The 19,577-nt window shown below is 40.1% G+C and overlaps 2 protein-coding genes across 17 annotated transcripts in view; one reads left to right on the top strand and one right to left on the bottom strand.

Annotated features, from left to right (window-relative positions):
* The window catches only part of nbeaa (neurobeachin a), a 106,986-nt gene extending 105,267 nt beyond the window's left edge, over positions 1–1,719 (top strand). For all 15 annotated transcript variants that reach the window (XM_086308916.1, XM_086308919.1, XM_086308918.1 and 12 more), the window contains one exon: positions 21–1,719. In XM_086308916.1, the coding sequence (XP_086165042.1) occupies positions 21–111 (91 nt within the window). In that variant the 3' untranslated portion in view covers positions 112–1,719. The remainder of the gene's footprint in view (positions 1–20) is intronic.
* On the bottom strand, positions 1,681–14,150 carry sertm1 (serine rich and transmembrane domain containing 1). Of its 2 annotated transcripts, none has more exons than XM_086308922.1 (2): positions 7,390–8,091; positions 1,681–5,601 (listed from the first exon to the last, which is right to left on the bottom strand). In XM_086308922.1, exon 2 carries the CDS (start codon positions 5,594–5,596, stop codon positions 5,255–5,257), a length of 342 nt encoding a protein of 113 aa, XP_086165048.1. In that variant the 5' UTR covers positions 5,597–5,601; positions 7,390–8,091; the 3' UTR covers positions 1,681–5,254. The 2 variants fall into 2 exon arrangements, with proteins under 2 accessions (XP_086165048.1, XP_086165047.1); XM_086308921.1 differs by lacking the exon at positions 7,390–8,091 and adding an exon at positions 14,002–14,150 and having other exon boundaries at positions 1,683–5,601.
* Positions 14,151–19,577: the final 5,427 nt, after the last annotated feature.

The raw sequence follows: 19,577 nt of genomic DNA, 5'->3' as shown, positions 1-19,577 counted from the left end.
ACTGTGTTCTCTGCCCTCAGGACTTTGATCACTGGCATGGCGTCTGGCAGCATTGTGGCATTCAACATAGACTTCAACCGCTGGCACTACGAACACCAGAACAGGTACTGAGGACAGTGCGAGGAAGAGGACGATGGAGGGAGGCGAGGAGGTGATGCATTCTGCTGTGTATCTGCAGCACAGGGGAAACTACAGGTTCAGAGACGATGGAAAAACAAGTACCGGACCTTAGGCTGTATTCCCTTGTGAAGTTCACTTGATTTTAGGATGCGACGGCGCTGGTGGAAACTGCTTCCTCTGTGCATACGTGTATGTACGCGCACACACACGTGTGTAACCACAGACACTTAATACCCAGAAGATACACACCAAAACCTGCTAATAGAATAAGAAGACTGCAGAGTGGGGAGGGGGAGGCAAGGTGAGCAGATATTGTAGAGGTCTTTCATACCTGTACCACTCACAGGACTGGTACATTTGCTGTTCCTCAAAGAAATCCTAGGTTTTCTTTTCTTTTCTTTTGGCTATGTTTAACATTTTGTTCTTTACTTTTCATTTGAGGAGATGCCAGCACATCGCTTATTGGGTGGATAATTAATGAAATATGTATCTAAACTGATAAGAAATGGTCAGAAATGAACTAGCTCTACCCATTGTTCAAAAACAGGTGCTATTGGCTTGATCTTAAATTCACCCTTGAAAAATTGCTGGAAGGTCTAATTTTTTAAAATTGTTTAATCTTGTTTAATTTCACCTGTTTTATTCTTTTCTTTTCTTTTTTTGAATATTCATTTAGGTTTTTTTTGTTCTTTACCCTCAGCAGGCTTAAATCAGATTTTTATGTAAATAAGGCTCTGCTTCCTTCAGAGTCTACACTTCTACTTTCACTACACGAACTGCGCTTATCACCTTTAATTTATTAATGACTTGCTGTATGTAAAATACTGTGTAATAATTATTATAATGTTGACAAGGCTGATGGTAATAACGGTGGTAAATGTTTTGCCAGGGAAGGTAATGATAAAGAGGTCTTACCAGTGCCACCAAGGATGACGAACACAAGACTGACATGATTTCCTTTGTATATTTGGTGATCGTTCTGTCAAATATGTACATATAGTCTCGGTTCAGGCTTGGCGGCGGGAGACTTGATCAGCTGAATAAGACTGGAAGCGCAAACTTTCACTTACCCACATTTGTTGATTATTTTAAAAAAAAAAAAAAAAAGAGAGAGAATCAAATCAATGTAAAAGTTTTGTTTTGTATTTGCACTTTGCACCAATCACATATCATTATTTATTAGCTTGGTTCTTTCTGGTCGGCTGCCATTTCGTTTAGGTCCATTTTCCTACGGGATAATTTGTGCATTGATGTTTGTATTTAAAACGTTGAGCTCATCTGTGATTATAAGTTTTACAACCTCACAGTTGTAAGCAATATCATGATTCTGTAGCTGATAGAGGCGGGGCGGAGGGCGGAGAGAGAGGATGAAATGTGAGATGTACCGTATGTGTGAAGCCATCTTGATCAAATGCGCACATGCACATACTCTATCGACAGGTTCAACTTACGTATCCAAAAAAAGGTTAAATATTTTTGGATCTATGAAACCCTAAAAAAAAAACTATTGTATTCATGTTTTATTGCAAAGATGTAAAATATGACGTGTGAGTTGGAAAAAAAATCATGATAAGAAAATAAAATATGCAAAGAATTTGATGACTTGGCTTTTCATTGATCACAACCGTGTATCACGCGTACATTTATTGCCATTTTGAGTGAAATCTTACTTCCATAAATGCGATTTCTAGTTAAAACGCTGCATTTTGCACACACTTGTCATTCGTTGAACTACCTGCTGTTTTTTTTTTCTTTCCTGTTTGTGAAAATAGCAACATCCTGCATCACAGACATCAATACCCTGTTAGTAGTACAAAATTACCACTTTCAGTTTTCAGCATTTCCTGCATTGTTCTTTTCTAAAGAACCCATTTAAACCTACTCCTGTGGAGCTTCTTCAAATAACACAGGAACAGAACAGCCGTCCTCACTGAAAGTTGTCACAGTGATTATACAACCTGAAATTTCACAGACGACATTAGAGGTTCAGTTTTATCTATTTTCTTTTATTTCACCAGTTTAAAATAGTCATTTGTTCTCATAGCTGAACATCTTTATGTGCAAAATTAAACTAAAAGCTAAAATTATACACTAGTTGTTGAATTTGTGAACTTTCGCTGTGAAACTATAAACAGATTATTATTTTACTGCTTTGCTGCAACTCTTAAAAAACACAATCTTGCTTGCTTGGCTGCTTATAAAAAATGGCCACACATTGCTCTCATCAAACATCATTTAATAATTTGATTCAATTCAGTTTTATTTATTCATTAAGCAGCCTGAACTGTTAATACAAGGCAGGATGGATCCATGCATCGTTTTTCCAATCTTCTGTTGTGAGCCCTTACCAACTGTAGCTTCAGTTTCAATTAAATTCCATTTTATTTACATAGTGCCAAAACACAACTTGCCTCAAAGCGCTTTATAATGTAAAGACTACAATAATAAAGAGAAAACCCCAACAATCAGATGACCCCCTGGGAGCAAGCACATGGCAGCAGTGGGAAGGAAAAACGCCCTTTTAACAGGAAGAAAGAAATTGTTTGTTTTCTAATAAAGTTTCTAAAACGCGCCTTTCATATTCACCCAGTGCATCAAATGTAAGTCACTGACCGGCCATTGGGAGTAACTTGGGGGTTCAATGTCTTGCCCATGGACACTTCAGTAAGCCACTTACTTACATAAGCCACTTACTCTGTGATACTAGGTCTGCAGATTTTAAACATGCCTCAGCTCTTTGTTCATAAATATATAGAATATATATCTCTTTATGTTTTAAGTGCTTCTAAATAAGAGAAACATTGGTTTTGATAAAATTTACATGCCAAACAGTTAAAATGACCAGGCAGTAGAAAATAACACTAGTTTAAGTATCAATTTATGCCACTAAAAGTGAATTTTATAGTCTAAAATTATAAATGAAATATTAAAATGATATGACTTATGACTTTACAATCTGATTGACTGACTGACCTGGGTGTTTATTAATCCGATTACAATAAGAAATATAGTAAAATAACAAGGCTATGGTCACTATTTTAATATTAAAATTAATACCACCTCATGTTTTAAAAGAATCTGTATTTGAATGTGCTATTTAATGCTATCAATGTTACCTGGAAATATTTGCGGTAGTTATTACTTTGTAATAACCTTAAATCAGGCCAATATGTTTACATATTATCATATTGTAAAACATTAACTGTACAATTACAAACTACACTTACTTTTATTTGCACATTATCAGCCCTAGTTATTAATCTCTTTATTTATACTTTATACTATACTACATCTACCATTGCTCACCTAAAAACTACGTTCAATACCGCACTCTATTTATGGTTATTATTGCTTTATTACTATATTGTGTACCCACTTTTGTTTCCACTGAGCTGTATAGCCACCGAAAATTCAATTATTAAGGTCTTGTATACCTAATTATGGCATCTTATTGATGTGTCTAGCACAGTTTTTATAAAGATATTACCAGAATTGGCCAAATATTAATAATAAAAGATGAATGGATACATATTTTTGTATATATTTTTGGGTTGTATGTGGCATTTTTTCAATCATTTAAAAAAAAATTAAAATCCAGGGATTCGTGGATTGGGAAGAATGAGCTGAAGTGAAACTACAGCAAAGCTAATAATTACATCCAATTTGTTTACAGTATATTTGATGCTTTATCTTATGCTTAGTACTACAGCCATTTTCCTAATTTTGCAAGACAAACAAATCCATTAACACCTCAATTATAACTGGAATGATAAACGAAAGCATTGCCACTAATCTCTTTTTTAATTAGTGTGATGTTTCAGCATGTATAGAAGTTAAAGGGATTTTGTGATTAAAGTTTATACATGGGGGAGTGCTGAGTCTGTCAGACCGTACCACTTGAAATACACAGATTAATTGGAGAACAGTGAGGATTTGTCAAGGAGTCTGACAGCTCTGGCTGTTTTTATTGCTTGCGGCTGTCATCTGTGAGCCTTTGTGGTCTTTACAGTTTATTGACTTTTCTGACAAAGTGTGGCAAAGATGAATGAACCGTTTTCAAATAATTCTCTCTGTACGTGCCATACATTTTTGTCACAGTGTCAAAAAGACTTCAACTCACAATATTAAAAAAATAACAAACAAGTAAATGATGTATTTTCAGAGTAAACAACCATTTCTCTAACCGAAGCCTGGAATAAAAGCTGATGGCAGCACAGAGCTGCTGTAGTCTCTATGGAGACCGGGATCGGACGCCTTATAAATTGACAGGCAAGAGTGGTAATCTGTCGCGCTGGTAGACCTGTCTTTCAGGCTCGGAATTTCCTCTTGTAGTTGATGGCACTTTTGACCTGGCCTGTCTGGAGCTGGAGTCCGTGGGTGCCTGTCTGTCAAGTCTCCAAGCGTCATTTCTTTCTTACCTTCACATCCACATCACCGTTATCGGTCCTCTTCTTGTGCAACCTCCTTTCTTCATACTTTGAATGATTACAAGCCTGACGTGATCACAGTTTGGATGTATCTTGCCTTTTCATTTCCAAAACCTTACTGAACAGCTGAGACACATCTATGTACTTCATGTACAAAGTTAAAGAGCTTTAATAGGATTTTTATACCGAGTTTGCAATGTAGTCTACAGACATTATGAAGCATGCTGTACAAAGCTTCACTTCAAACAATAGTATTTCTTCTAAGTTGAACACGAGTGCAATACGAGAAATGACAAAAAGAAAAAAGAGGAGAAAAGATAATGAGTCCCTCATTATGCTGTTCCCCGCAAAGGGAAAGCAGAATCTCAGATTCATTTGTCTTAATTGTGAAAGTAAGACTCAGAAGGGTGCATTCACACTCACCCTTCAAGACCTCTTCATCACATTATGAGCAGATATTTCCCCTGTGCCTATGCAGATTGCATGGCCCCGCCAGAATTAGAATATGCATGCACGGACTGTAATGCCATTATGTCAGCTTCTTTGGGGCTGACAAAAGGTTTTTGTGTTTGTATGTCACAGTGAGGAGGTGCTGGACCTCTGTGTGCTTTATATGTGTGTGCATGCTTGCCTTTGTTTGCATGGGCATGCACCAATGAGAGCACATGTGCATATGTCTGTACTGTATGTGCTCCCTCCCACATCCCTCAGGTGGAGAGTGCAGAGATGGTGGACCTCTGAGATGAGATGCTACATATCTCCATGTTGGTGAAGGAGCTTCCTCCCTCGCTGCTGCAGTCGGGGACAGAGGAAGAAGAGGAGATGATGTTCTTGAGCCTGTGTAGGGAAATGACGAGCAGCGTCAGAAGGAACACCAGCAGGCCGAGAAAGAGCCATACATAAACATAAACATTCCCTGGACGCCCCGGAGATGAGGCGGCCGCAGATGTGGAGGCAGAGGTCGGGGAGAAACGGAGGAAAGTCCCATTGTCTACTGACGAGATTCCGGTCTCATTTTGGTCCATCAACGGAACGTCAATCCCAGACATCCTGACTGTTGTTTCGTCATGGAATAACAAGAGAGACAAAAGGAAGAGGAGGGAAATTTATTGAGGAGCAAAAAGACGTTTAGTTTAAAAATCCAGTATTTACAAAAAGCCTTTAAAAAGTGATTTCTCTTTGTCTGCTGAAGAATGGGAGATGCTTCCTGATGCCCACACCCTCACATAATCCCAAACAGCCTTGGTTGGAAATGATCAATTAAAAAAAGGATTTTTGTTCAGATTAAAAGTCAGGAAGCTTTTTGTTTTACTTTATTTATGCCGATGACACTGCCATGAACAGCAGGGGGAGTGCTTGTCTTATTGAATGCCTGTCAGGCTCGGTGCCCAAAGCTGTGCGTGCTCATAAATGAAGCCATCCTTATCTGATGAAATTAAACCCCTTATAATCAGCTTTCACAAAGACAGATGAAAACCAATCCTCCTCCACTGTATATTAATATTGTTAATAATATTCCATCACAAATTACTGCATGGCACGAAACTGGCGAGGAAATGCGAGCGACCGCTGGAGGAGCAGTCAGAGTCTTTGTGCTGGTGAGACACAGAGGGGAAGGGGGCTGTGCTGAATTTGGGTTAGACCAGCCTTGTGTCTTGACTTGATCTATGACAGCAGAGGAAAGACACTTCAAAGCGAGGAATAAATGACCATGACCGGTATGAAAGCTAGAGGTCAGCAGCACACTTTTCATCTCCCAGTGGTATGAGCTCAACTTCTTTCTTATCTTCTGTTCCTGGCCTCCTTTTCTCCCCATTTTTTATAGCCTACATTTCAGCATGCCCCATATGTGAGCCCGGCCACTCGTGCGATATTAAGGCTGGAGAAAATTATACTCCTGCCTTTTGATCTGCAGTAATAACCTCTGTTAATCAGATCAGTGCTGCTGAAAACTGCGGAAGTAGCTACAATGTAAAAACATGTTAGAAACTGGAAGGTTTCACTTTAAATGCTTTGCCATTTCATTTCATTATGATGTTTCATTCCGGAAATTGGGAATGTTGCTCTGACAATATTAATAAAAACATTATAAACTTGTCTCAGTGTCACAAAGTGTTCTCTCAATTTTGTAGTTTGCTGCTCAGACACCAAATCAGTTTGATGTGGACTAATAATCATTTATTTAACCTGACCAATGAACACTGTGTTTTAAATTTAATAATACTACAAAGGGACAGTTAGCTAGTAGATTTAACCTTCATAAGCTAATTAGTTAACTAAGCTTGAACTAGCTGCTTGTTATTCTGAATTGGCAGAGATTAAATGATGCAAGTTGAATAGCTAGTGAATGCAAGTTATAAGCATTTTCAATCTATTAAACGCTCATAATGCTACATTGTTACAGTCATTAGTATTTTTTATATATTATTATACACTGATGAATCCCAAGCAGCAAACCCCTGGGTCTGAAAAATGATAATACAGACGTACAAAACTGAAATTCTTCAAATGGACATTTGAGCAACTGAAGTCCATGCTAACCTTATGGAAGCTTCTTTTTGACACTATTTTGATTAATTAATTGCATTTTTCATCAGTAGGCCAAAAGTTTTGGTTAGTATCTCAAGACATTCACACTAAATTTTAAATAAGTCATCTCTAAATTTGGATTTACCCAGAAGTGACTACAAACTGCAAGCTACTCAGTGAAAACTTGAAATATTGAGAAATTTCTACTTCTGTTCGATCCTGTTTGTTATCTAACAAATAATTCCCTGTCATGCAGTTGATTAAGTAGCACACAGTAAACCGAAAGTTCAAATCTTATTAGCAAGTTGCTTACATCTAATTAGCCATTTGTGGATAGTCTTAGCAAACGAAGTTTGCTAAAACATTAGCTAACAACTGATGCTTATTAGCTTAGCACTCCATGCTTTCTTTCATCCATCCGCTTCCGCTTATCCTTTTTCAGGGTCGCGGGGGGCGCTGGAGCCTATCCCAGCTGTCATAGGGCGAGAGGCAGGGTACACCCTGGACAGGTCGCCAGTCTGTCGCAGGGCCAAACAACCATTCACACTCACATTCATTCGCACATTCACACCTAGTGACAATTTGGATTATCCAATTAACCTATCCCCACAAGCTGCATGTCTTTGGACGGTGGGAGGAAGCCGGAGTACCCGGAGAGAACCCACGCAAACACGGGGAGAACATGCAAACTCCACACAGAAAGACCCCGGCCTGATGGTGGAATTGAACTCAGGACCTTCTTGCTGTGCGGCAACAGTGCTAACCACTGTGCCACCGTGCTGCCTTTCTTTCAGATAAGGTAATAAATGGTGGGAGGTGTAAAAGATTAGGCTCCTTTTTGATAAAGTTTACAGTTAAGGCTGCCTGCCCACTTTTTTAAGAGCTTCATTTTATCCACTGACGCTTTGGAAAATCATTACTCAAAGAGTTATAAGACTTGAACCAAGCCAATAAGCTACTAAGTGAATATGACCATTAAAAGATTTGATTTGGATAATAAATAAATAAATAAATAAATAAAAGAAAGTGAAAAGACTGTGCAACTTAAATACATTTGGCAGTGAATGAACTAATCATGCCAAAATGCACACCAAATACCAGCTTCCAAAGGGACTAACTTCAAGCCTTCACGAATGGAGTTGTTTTCATCTAAAATATTGTATACTACTACTACGTCTAATAATAATAATAGTTTTGTGTGTGTGTGTATATATATATATATATATATATATATACATATATATATATATATATATATATATGTATATATATATATATATATATATATATATGTATATATATATATGTGTGTGTGTGTGTGTGTTGTGTGTGTAGTTAAATATTGATATGGTGCTCCTAACTGCATCCACCGCTCTCACTTTCTAAGATTTTGCGCTCTCTGAAGTTTAAACATTTCCATGATAACAGTAACCTCCACCAATCAAAGAGATCTCTGTTTAAGCTGAGGATTGTGGGTAGAGTTCTTTTCCACAGCACTGCAAATTAAACACTTTTTTATTAATAACACAAAGTTAATAGGTTTCCACAGCAACACATAGCACCATGCCACAATGTTCCACTTAGTAACAGTGGATAGCTGAATGGTTACAATATAGTGACTCCAAATCAAAATCCCAGTGGGGAAAATGAGGGGGATTTTCACTTCTGGAAACTCACTTTTCTACTTTCTTCTTTACTTGACTATATTCTACATATTGCTGAATAGTTTATGTTTTGTCCTTGTCCTCCACTACGCTCTCCTGTCGTGGCCTTGAGGCTGGTTCTACTAGAGGTTTCTTTTTGTTAAAAAGGAGTTCTTCCTCCCCACTGTCACCAAGTGCTTATTAATATGGGATCATCGGATTGTTTGGGTTTTCTGTCTAATATCTGAGTTATGTACCTTACAATGTAAAGCGCTTTCAGGCAGTTGTTAATCTGAGATTGCTCTGTATAAACAAAACTGAACTGAATGTGCAAACCAGTGGGTGACAAATAGTGGCTATATCCATCTTTTATATACAATCTGTTTTGTTGCACAAAGTTTCAGATAATTTCATTTGGTACAAAACTTTCTGTGATGATTTTTGCTTATGAAGTTTGGCAATTTGGCACTCCATTCCCAGAATCTTTTCTTCCCTACGTATTCACTCCATTTTATTCTCTTACTGTCTCTCTCTGGATGGTACATTTGGCAATAACTCTAGCTCTCTTTAATTTAAAGCCCAAACTACCTTCAGGGAGATGCACAGCATAATGAGGAGGAATGAGTTGGGCTGCAGCCTTTCTGTGATTGCGTGCTCTCTTGCCCTAACTCTGTATTCTTTATCAAACGCTCCCAATGGTTGTCCTGGCCCAGTGAAAAACGGTCTTGCCGCTTTTGTTAGATTATAGTGCCTCTCTTTTTCCCCCAGACTCTTTTGGAAACTTGTATTGATATTCCCTGCACACGCTGCTCACATTGCCTTTCATTGCTTCTGCTGTCTTTTTGCAATGCATCGTTCTCTGTACTGTTTTCTCTCCCAACCTGACATCTTTCATTTAGTGCATAAAATGTTTTGGTCACATTAGATTTCCAATATATTGAGGTTAAAAAAATGTCAGTAATTAGTTGTGTATACATCTGAAACATCCCCAAAAACTTGCCAGTGAACTCCTGCCTACTTATCTATCTTCAAATCTCTCTTCTTCTCCTTCTTCTCAGCCACATTTCCTCATCTTACCTGTTGGCCTCATCTTTCCATACCACTCTTTCCTCCTCTGTATAGGTTGTTGATTTTAATGATATGTTGTTTTGAAATTTGCACTGAAGCTTGTTCATTGTGAGCTGAAGTGGCTGATAATTGTGCTTAATGATGCTTTTTGTATCCAGGCAACGATGCACGCTCAGTTCTTTTTTTCAAGCTAATCTACTTTAAGAGGGCAGGCCATGCAGTCCTTCTGACTCTGGAGAGGTGAGCCATACACATGCACACACACACACATGCACACACCCGCCTACATATAATAAATACCAGTAGCTATTTTCCTTAGGAATTGCTGCAAATGTAGTACAGAGAACACAGAGGACTAATTGGGAAAATGAGCTATCTTTATACAGGAAAATTATATGAATTTTAAAAGTGGCTTGGCTTTCACGTGTTGGAACATGAGTTGTTTATTCCTGCCTCCAGTGAGTCAGCAATCTCACATCACATGCTTCTGTTAACAAATTTATGGTTTTTCTTCCTTCTGAAGGTTACACTAAATTCACATTTTAGTGTCAGGTAGAAACCCAAGTCATTGACTTTATGTATCAAGTCTGTTGCAAAAGTTTTCTTTGTTGATCCTTAACTGCATCCAGAGTGATGTAGTGCACAAGTGTACGAGATCCCAGAAGGCTGTCAGCAAAAATATTTACACTGTGTTAAGTTAAAATTTTAAGTGGCCTTCGTCTTATCTCTTGTTTTTCTCTGGTTGTGCTGGATCTGGGTTTTGTATAATGTATAATGTTTTGCTGCAATCAGGCCTTGCTCACTATTCATTCTGCTGACTTTGGACAGATCGTTGGTTATTTGCCCTTGAGCCTACACCTCCTTTCTCTGACAGAGGGTTAAAGATAAAACGCTGGCTGCTGAAGATGGACTTAATTTCTTTTGCCTGTTTTAATGTGTGCGCTTTATTCCCATCTTTTTATGTGTCTCCCACAGAGTTGTCGTCTCAAAAAATGATGTATCTGCTCAGTAATTCATGATTTTTATTAAGATTGCTCATAAACATGGATATCAGATATTCAAGCCCATTTTGGGGGCAAGAGGCATGCTTAATACCTCATGAAAATCCTTACATCATTACAAATAAACAGGATTTATTTTCTAGGTGTAAGGTCAGCAACATACTTAAAAGCTTTGTGATCTTAAATTGTTGCTCAGAGAGACACTTTTTTTAATAGACACAATATAACATTTTTTTCTATCCATGCTGTCAATGTCTTCCTATTCTTGCCACATCTCAGATTCACTGAAGGGTGATCTGGACTGCTCTCACACCTCCCTCTGAGCAGAAGCTGCTTTTTTAAAGCCAGAATGGCCCCTCTGTTGGACAGCCTCTCCAACAGAGAATGAACACCACTGCTGGTAGCTGCTCCTCTGAGAGGAAATAGGATGAGTGAGGGCCGTACCTTGAGGCTGGACATCAGCAAACTTTACTTGACATGACTTACATCTCTGTCCTTTAATACTTTTCTCCCAGTTTTATTCCCAGTCAGGGTTGCACAGAGTTCAGCACTGTGAGACTGTTCTGCCTTTTAGTCCTCTTATTCTCATGTTTCCTCTTGAGTCTAGCAGCCTGGAGCTCATCAGTGGGTTCTTGCTGAAGTGCTCTCTTTTTTTTGCTCTCTGATATGACTTGTGTCTGATTAAGTATTTCAGCTTTTTATTCCTATAGCAGCATTGGTTTCTGGGCTTTGTCATGAACTTGAAATATGTTCTGCTGCACACTTCAGCAAATTTCTCTGCGTATCTTCACTGTTGCTTTCTTAGACTTTATATTTTTGCCACTGGTCTATCTCTATAGACAGTGAGCCTCGATTCCCAAGGCTCTCTCTTTTTCCTGATCAAACTCCTTCTCTTTGATCTGCACAATTTCTCGAGGTCTCTCCTCAAACAACCTCATCCTCTGCTACTGGAGTATGTTCAGCCAAACTCCTTCTGAGACACGGTGCCGCGTAGCTTCCCGTGCTCCACTTTCTCAATCTGTTCTTCACCCAACACCCTCCTAATTTTCTCATCATCTCTGTGTAATCTTCTTCACGGTCACCATTCAGCTTATGCCTCTGCCCATTCGTCCCCATCAGCCCTCTTGTCCTATTTTGCATGTTTTCATTTCTTAGTGCGTATCGTCTTTTTTTTTCTTCTATGCTTGTTGATATTGCTGGACAGTGCACGTCTTTGCAGTTTTATACCCGATGTGTCGATAAAATCATAGAACAAAGCAAATCTTACTGTGCTTTCTTGTAAGCCTTGTATGAGTCTAATATTAATTACTTGATTAATAAATGTTCAGTCTTTACGCAAGTCTTTTTTTTTTCACATTCAGCACCATTCATGCTCATTCAGGGCCAAACAGAGACAGCCTTGGAGCCTCTCTGCAACTTTTTATTAAACCTTGTGGTGTCCGAGAAAGAAAATAGGCCCGGCCATTGCTGGAATTTTAACAATCCATGCATGCGGCTTATGCAAATATTTACTAAAACTGAAAGTTCCCACTGAGATGGATTCTCGTGTTTGTTTAGTTCTGGTACTAGCCCTTCACTTCATGAATAATGGACAACATCCATGTGTTTCAAAATGTCATGGCATTTGGACCATATTCTTTTGTGGAAGTGTGTGCATGTGTGTCGATGCGCACTTACTTTTTCATGCACGAAAAAGCACACAAGAGGAGCCAAAAAAAAACAGAAATCCTGGGGATATACATTGTATTGGATGCATGCAACACTTGCACATGCGTATGTATACTTCTATAGTCCAAATAGCAGATTACCAGGAGATAAAAGTAACCTGGATTTCAGCCATGCTACGTATCTTACATTCAAAGCCAGATCAGCTGAAAGCAGACCTAAGCCTCACCACATGAATTCCAATTTGCTTCTGCAGTTGCAAATACCACAGATAACGCACAAAGGGTCAGAGATATGCAGGAATGATGAAAGTATGAAGAAACAGATGTTACAATATTCACCAGAAGCTGTAAACCGTTTCTCCGCTCTTCTTGTTTAGCATGACAACAAACATCATCTCCAGTTTTTTGTGCACTTAAGCAAAGCATTAAAAAAATGTGCACAAATATAAACATAACTGAAGAGGCTCCAGATTTAGAAAAAGGAGGAGTTGAACTGACTGCAAAACTACTAAAGAGCAAACTGCAGTTTCTATTCTGAGCTTTTTACATTTCAATAGCAAAATCTCGAAGCGCACCTGACTGCACTCAAAGCTTTACTGGGGGTCGTGCCCCGGTGTTCAAGCTGCTATCTGATTCTCTCAGATATTCAGGGCATGAAAGTGCTGCTTTCAAAAGGCCAAATTGGAGTGAGATCTCAAAGGTGCTGCGAAGGGTTTAATCTAACTGACAATAAGGTAGCATGAGTTAACCCACGAGCAGACAGGAACAGTGATCATCATGAATAGGAAGCACTGGACGATTTTTTTGGTCAGTGGCCAGTGTGGATAATGAGCTCCTTGCTTTGATGTTTCACTGTGTGTATGTGTGTGTGTCTGTTAGTTCATCCCTGTGGTAAAGTGTATTTTTACACCTCATTCTCATATCTGTTAATTACTCCTGATATTTCTGAGCGCCGTGGCATAAAACCCGATGCTGAGTTACTCTGCCTGTGCAGCTCATTTACTCTCTGATTATTATGATGAGCTGAGTGAGTCATACATCAGTTCAAATGCAAACAAACCCCGCTCTTGTCAGGATTGCTCTGAAAGGACGCTTTCCTCACCCTCTTGGGGGGAACAATTGCCCCACTCATCGCTTGTCACGCTTTTCCTCCTTTTCCCAACTGTCACACCGGAATCCCGCTCACCTTCCAAGTTGGTGACTAAAATGAATTCTTCCCACCATGCATGCGTACATCTCGCACACTTTTCCTTTTAAATCTCTCTGACTTTGACAGAAAGGCTGCCGGTGATAGCAGCTTCACCGCAGCTCTGCGGGTGTTGATAAACCATAAATAAAGTTGTCTGTGAATGAAGAGATGAGTTCAAGCTGAATAATCTCTCTGTGTTTAGCAGGATCCTTCCTTATAGATCTCATCAACAGATTCCCTGCTCTGTCTGGTTCATTATAATAATTTGGAAAAATGTTGTAAAATAAAACAAAGTAGCCTGAAGCATCAGCAGCATGCATGCAGTTGCTGAGAAAAGAAAGAGGAATAGATACAGACCTTTATTTTTCTTATGTGAAGCAGCTGCTCCTCTCTCACGTTGTGCAAAAATCCATCTCTTGTTTGGTCTTTCAGCCGAGCAAACCAGATCTGTTGCCCCTCAGAGCTTCCCTGTGAGCCTCCCCTCTCCCTCTCTCTCTCTTGCTCTCTCTCTCTCTCTCTTGCTCTCTCTCTCTCTCTCTCTCTGTCATTCAGTGTGAAACACGGCCGCACAGGCTCGTCAGCCAGAGACGAAGCAGTCACATATGGGTCCCTTCTAGAAATGGAGTGACACATATAAAAGGCCTACAACAAAAACTGTGGCTGCTTAAATGTACTGACACTTCCTTTCCTTGAGAAGCAGCAAAGATGGGCAGAAGAGAGGAAATTTTAATTCCATCCTCACCTCTCTCCCCTTTCCACTTCTCCGTCTCCACCCTCCCACTTTTCTCTTTGCTTGCTCATCAGCTTCAATAACGATCACACCAACGATCAGACACATTCACAGAGCAGTTAATAAGCTGTTCGCGAAGCCTGTTAACGCCACACCACAAGTTGTCCGACAGACACGCAAGTAAATGAAATGACAGTTTTAGCCATTTTAATACATTTCTGTCATTGTGTGCTCAAACACACAATTGAGCCGCCTTTGCTTTGGCTCTTCCGTTTGTGTGAGGGACACACGGCCCAGCTCTGTGCTCTCAGCTAAACTGTGTCAGTAGACAGCATCCAGTGGTGAGTAATAACCGGCTGCTGTTGTGGAGAGGCAGACCGAGCTGTTTAAATGAGACCCCAGACCTGTGGATGAATGAACAACAACAAAAAAAAAAAAACGTGGGGGGGGGAGCCCAAGTGGAAAGTCGTAGCATTCAACATCTCTTTCTCACCTCCCTTCATCTTAAAGCTCTTATCTCGTGTTTTCACTCCCGTCTCTCTTCTCTCTTTTTTCTCCTTCACCTCCTCAAACCAGTTAGCAGCGGCTAAGCGCATCTGTTCTGTTGAAAAGTCTTTTTATGTGAACTGAGTATGGACACATGAAACGAGGCGCCTTTTTAAAAAAGGCTTCCCATAACTTATCACTTGCTGTATTTCATCGAGTGATGAAACAGAGAGGATCGTATTCTCGACAAACTATGTCGATTTATAAGCAGGAGAAACACTCTGCCAGTGGTGTCAACCACTCTGGATTTATTGGGACAGGCTTTGAAATATGTGTCTGCAGCTTGACAGCAGAGATTTAAAGCAGACTGGTGGCTGTTACAATTTCCGTCTCTGTCCCTGCTCTAGGCCACTCTCGCTCTCTTAATAGGTCCCTGCATTCCATTAGAACTTTGTAGATTTGCCCTGCCAGCCACGATCACACGACTGCACACCTACCAACATCCCAACTATCTTTCTGCTACTAACAACAGACCAGCTTCTTTTACGCCTGGCTGCCTGTCATTTTTTAAACCTGCTTGTTCCTCACAGTAGCCTCTGCCTATCTGCTTGCCCGGAAGCCTCAGCCGTTTTTCATCGCCTGCTCTCCATCTGTGGCCTCCAACCTGTGCTGCACATGGTTTTTGAGACTAAGGCACAGCTGTGATTTGACTAGATTGATATGCTAATTTCAGCATGCTAAAACCTTTTAAGAAAATGATGCCAGTGTGTTAATTTTAACTAGATAAAATTCTTATTGTGTGCACCATGCCTGTTTAGCATGTTAGCATGCTATTGATCATTTACTTCATTAAAATTGAGCTTGATCGTGTCATTAAATGAAGGGTCCAGTAACCTCAGGTGCTGCTGGAACTGAAATATTTCACTAAAAAGGGAAAGGCTCAAAGCCTCTAGAGGAAAAGCTACTGAATTCATTCTTTACATGTCTCTATCAAAGATTTCAACCCATTAATTATAATTATTTAATGTGTTTATAATTATTTAAAATTCTTACCACACTTTGAAATGCCCCGCCCCCTACTTTACCTGACTTTTCAAAAATGATTTATTTTATCTGGATGAACTGACGTTTAAATTGCTTTGTTTGGCACTAGATATGTCTTCTTTTGGTGTAAAGCACTCCAAATAAAATCCAGTCTCATCTGACTTAGCATAAATTATGCTTGTTAGCACCTTAATGGTATTCATGAGGTGTTAATTGTGTGGCAGATGTCACCTGTCTCTGCTCTGTGAAGGGAAAAAGGCACCTCCTCCTCCACAGATGCCTCTATCTCCTGCCATCTGCCCGCTGACATGCGCACCAGAGAGGAATAGCAGCAAAGAAGAACGCAGGGCAGAGATGAGATGACTTTATTTAACATCCAAATCCAGCATCGGCAAACATCACCGCTGGTATTCAGGTGTACGTACTCTGACAGCTATGCTAGAAAAAGGGCTTTGATTTATTGGATCTGCACAAATATATATATGACTATATTTTGATTGGCAACCCAATAAGAAGCTGGTTTTGCATTTCATTTAACTACTCTAATAATTATTTGGCCTGATCTCACACCATAGAAGACTATTTCTAAACCTATCAAAGGGAATCACTGCGGACAACTTTTTTTCTAAATAGGGAATATGCTAGGCAAAGCTAATTAAGGCAATGGGAGTACATGCACCCTCACTCTGTGCAAACTCAAATGTTCTTGTGTGCGTTTTTGTTTCATGTGTGTGTGTGTGTGTGTGTGTGTGTAAGAGCAAGAAAGAGGACTGAAGGATAGAGATAAGCGCTTCGGCCTCAGCTGGCTTTTGTCACTAATCCCAGAAGGCGAAGAAGTAGCTGCCGATTCCATGTCATTCCCTGATTTCCCAGCCTGTTCTCAGTCCATGCTATCCTAGAGCTGCCCTTGTAAGGACACCAGTCTCTGCACTGCATGTTAATGAGAAGAAACATGCAGCAGTCAGGGTACAGCTGCAAAGGAAATCTCTGTTTGCTAAAACCCGTGTGAACACAACTATGAACTCTGAGATAAACGGCAGGAAAGTGTCACAATATTAGTTACGGATTATGTTCCAAGATGCGTACATTTTAGATGTGCCGCAAGATATGATTTACATCCCTCTGGTAATTTGAACCAATTTGCCGAGCATCCCGCTGAGAGGGAGGCTCATAAAAAACAAAATTTCCCTCTGTGATGAGCACAGGAAAACTGCTTCATATCCTCTCCTGACTGCAGGAGAAAGTATTGCTGCGTCTTTAATCACGGGGAGGCAGCGTGTCTCCAAGATGTACGAAATTATTAGTGACATTTGAAAGATTCTGAAACCAATAAATATGCAGCACACTGCCGCTTTTCGTCTCATGGCGGTGGCGTGCCAATCAGAGTGATCTTCAGAGATCTGAGAGCGTGGAGCAGAACGAACATACTGAGGCGTATCAGTGACACACCCACATGTCCACGCACACACACACAGAGGACAGAAGCCTGATAGGCGAGCACTTGTCCAGAATAACAATGAGAGATAGCAATGTGATACTGGGGCTGTCTCAAACCACCCCCTAGCAGTGCGGGCAGCTCGACCACAAGAGCACAAGCGTAAGCTCAAAAGTCCGACAGCCGACCGAGGCACCATCCTACTCCAAACTTCACCATTAAGAGCACTTTGCAATTTTTTGGCGCTCTCCTTCTGCAGGGTACACTCTAAATTCATGAAAGAGGAGAAGAAAGAAAAACATCCTCAAAGTCAGATTCATTTGAATATATGAATAATTTACTGCACCAAAAGATTTGAGGCCCTTAAATTGCAAAAAAAAAAAAAAAAATAGAAGCCCTTAGTCTCTTACTCAGACATTCATAATTCATATGTCCCACAGCTCTGACTGGGAGATATTTGATGTACGAGCAGTCCGCAGAAGGTACTGGGGATACAAGGACAAAACGCGGCACTTTGTCTTTCAGCGTGATTACTGAATCGTTTTGTCTTTGCTGTGAATATCAAGTGGTTGACTTTGTTTTCTGTTCTGCTCTCTCCTCCTTTATGTTTTCCTCTCATTTTTTTAATTAATGAAAAGGAAAAAAAAAGAAGAAAAAAGCAGTAAACAAAGTTTTTGTCAAAGGTTTGTTATTGTGGCACGCCGTGATATAAAGTGTAGCCCTGGGGTTATAAACTGAACAGCCTGTGTGTGTGTGTGTGTGTGTGTTATACGGCATCCTGATTTAAGCAACATAATTATCCTGCCATTATAAGAAACAGACAATAGCACACCCCTGCTCTCTGTGCTAATTTTCCTTTCATGCCTCTGGTTTACTGCAGTGATGGACCTCTTAATGAATCAGACTGGCACCAAGCTTCCGCATCATATCCCTGATTAAAAAGTCCTTAAATCTACATGACAGCTTATAAGTAAACAATAAATAGAGTGGGTGGACGGTGGGAAACAATATGACCTTTAGTTAAGAGACAAGGGAGGAAGATTGTAGTCATCATATTTAATGTAGGTTGTTGGCATCTCCTGCGAGCACTTAGACTCCGTCCTGCAGTTTTCTTCAGTTTGGCACAGATGATTTGTCCTCTTTGGAGTTCTCTGATTTGAAAATGTGCTTATTAAAGCACTGATTGCCTTCTTTAAGAGCCAGTCACTGCTGCTGATCAGTTTTCAACCCCACACGAGGCCTGTGTTGGCAGCAACTAACAAAGCAATGCTAGAGTTAAAGACCTCTTCTGTGTGGTGTTTGCGTGTGCAGATAGGCTGCAGAGACAACGCCATACAATGGGCTTGTGGGAATAGGGATTGGGATAAGCTTAATCAGGCTGAGCTGCCAGTGTAGGTTAGCTACATAATATTTCCTCTTCTTTGAGCAGCTGTAGCATGAAAATGACAAAAGGTAAAAGGCAACTGTAAGAAGATATATCTGACTACATTCCAGTTTGCCATCCTCTAAATGTGCCATCACTGGGATGATTCACTGGACTCTGATGATACATTCATGACCAATTAAATCTTTTTTCTTCTTGCAAAAACCAGTGAATTTGAAAATATCTGTCCAGCAAGAATAATCCTCAGCAGATTGGGGATGCCTTTTCATCTCCTTATCCTTCAAGTTAGTGGCAACTTTCATCATCCTTGCTTCTATTTTTGAACTTTTCTGTGCTCAGGATGGGAGACAGTCTCAGCTCTGGTCCCTCTCAGCACTGTAACACCTCTGGACCAAAGGCCTCCTAGAGATATGAAACTCGTCCTCAGCTTGGTGTCTCCTGGACTGTCCTGCTCAAACCCCCAGCACATCTGATGCATCCAAGCCTTTCACTGGCAATGCATCCCACTAATGAAATGGTACCAGCCCTATGCTATCTGTCACGGGCAATCTGCATCTGCTTAGGGAATGAACGGAAATGAGAATGAGAGATTAAGAAAACAGAGGAAGACGGACAGACTTTGTGTCCCATGAGCTGGTGCCTGTGCAGATATTGATTTTATTTTAACAGAAGAAAATAACCACATCAGGAAACCTTATCCCCCATGCCTACTGTATAAAATAGGCAAGGATATATTATCAGGTCTTTGGTAGAACAAAGTTCCAAAAGCATTTTTCCTGTTAGAAAGAAAATTACTGCTCTCCCTCGACGTAACATCCTCCTGTTTGTGTTTGTTTCTCCCACACACTGATTCA

Source organism: Aulonocara sp. 'chitande type north' Nkhata Bay, linkage group LG10 (assembly GCF_057382095.1).
Source record: "Aulonocara sp. 'chitande type north' Nkhata Bay isolate Kocher_YH1m ecotype deep benthic linkage group LG10, A_spYH_male_GT1.1, whole genome shotgun sequence".
Classification (NCBI taxonomy): Eukaryota; Metazoa; Chordata; class Actinopteri; order Cichliformes; family Cichlidae; genus Aulonocara; species Aulonocara sp. 'chitande type north' Nkhata Bay.
This window is presented reverse-complemented; position numbering and strand designations above follow the sequence as displayed.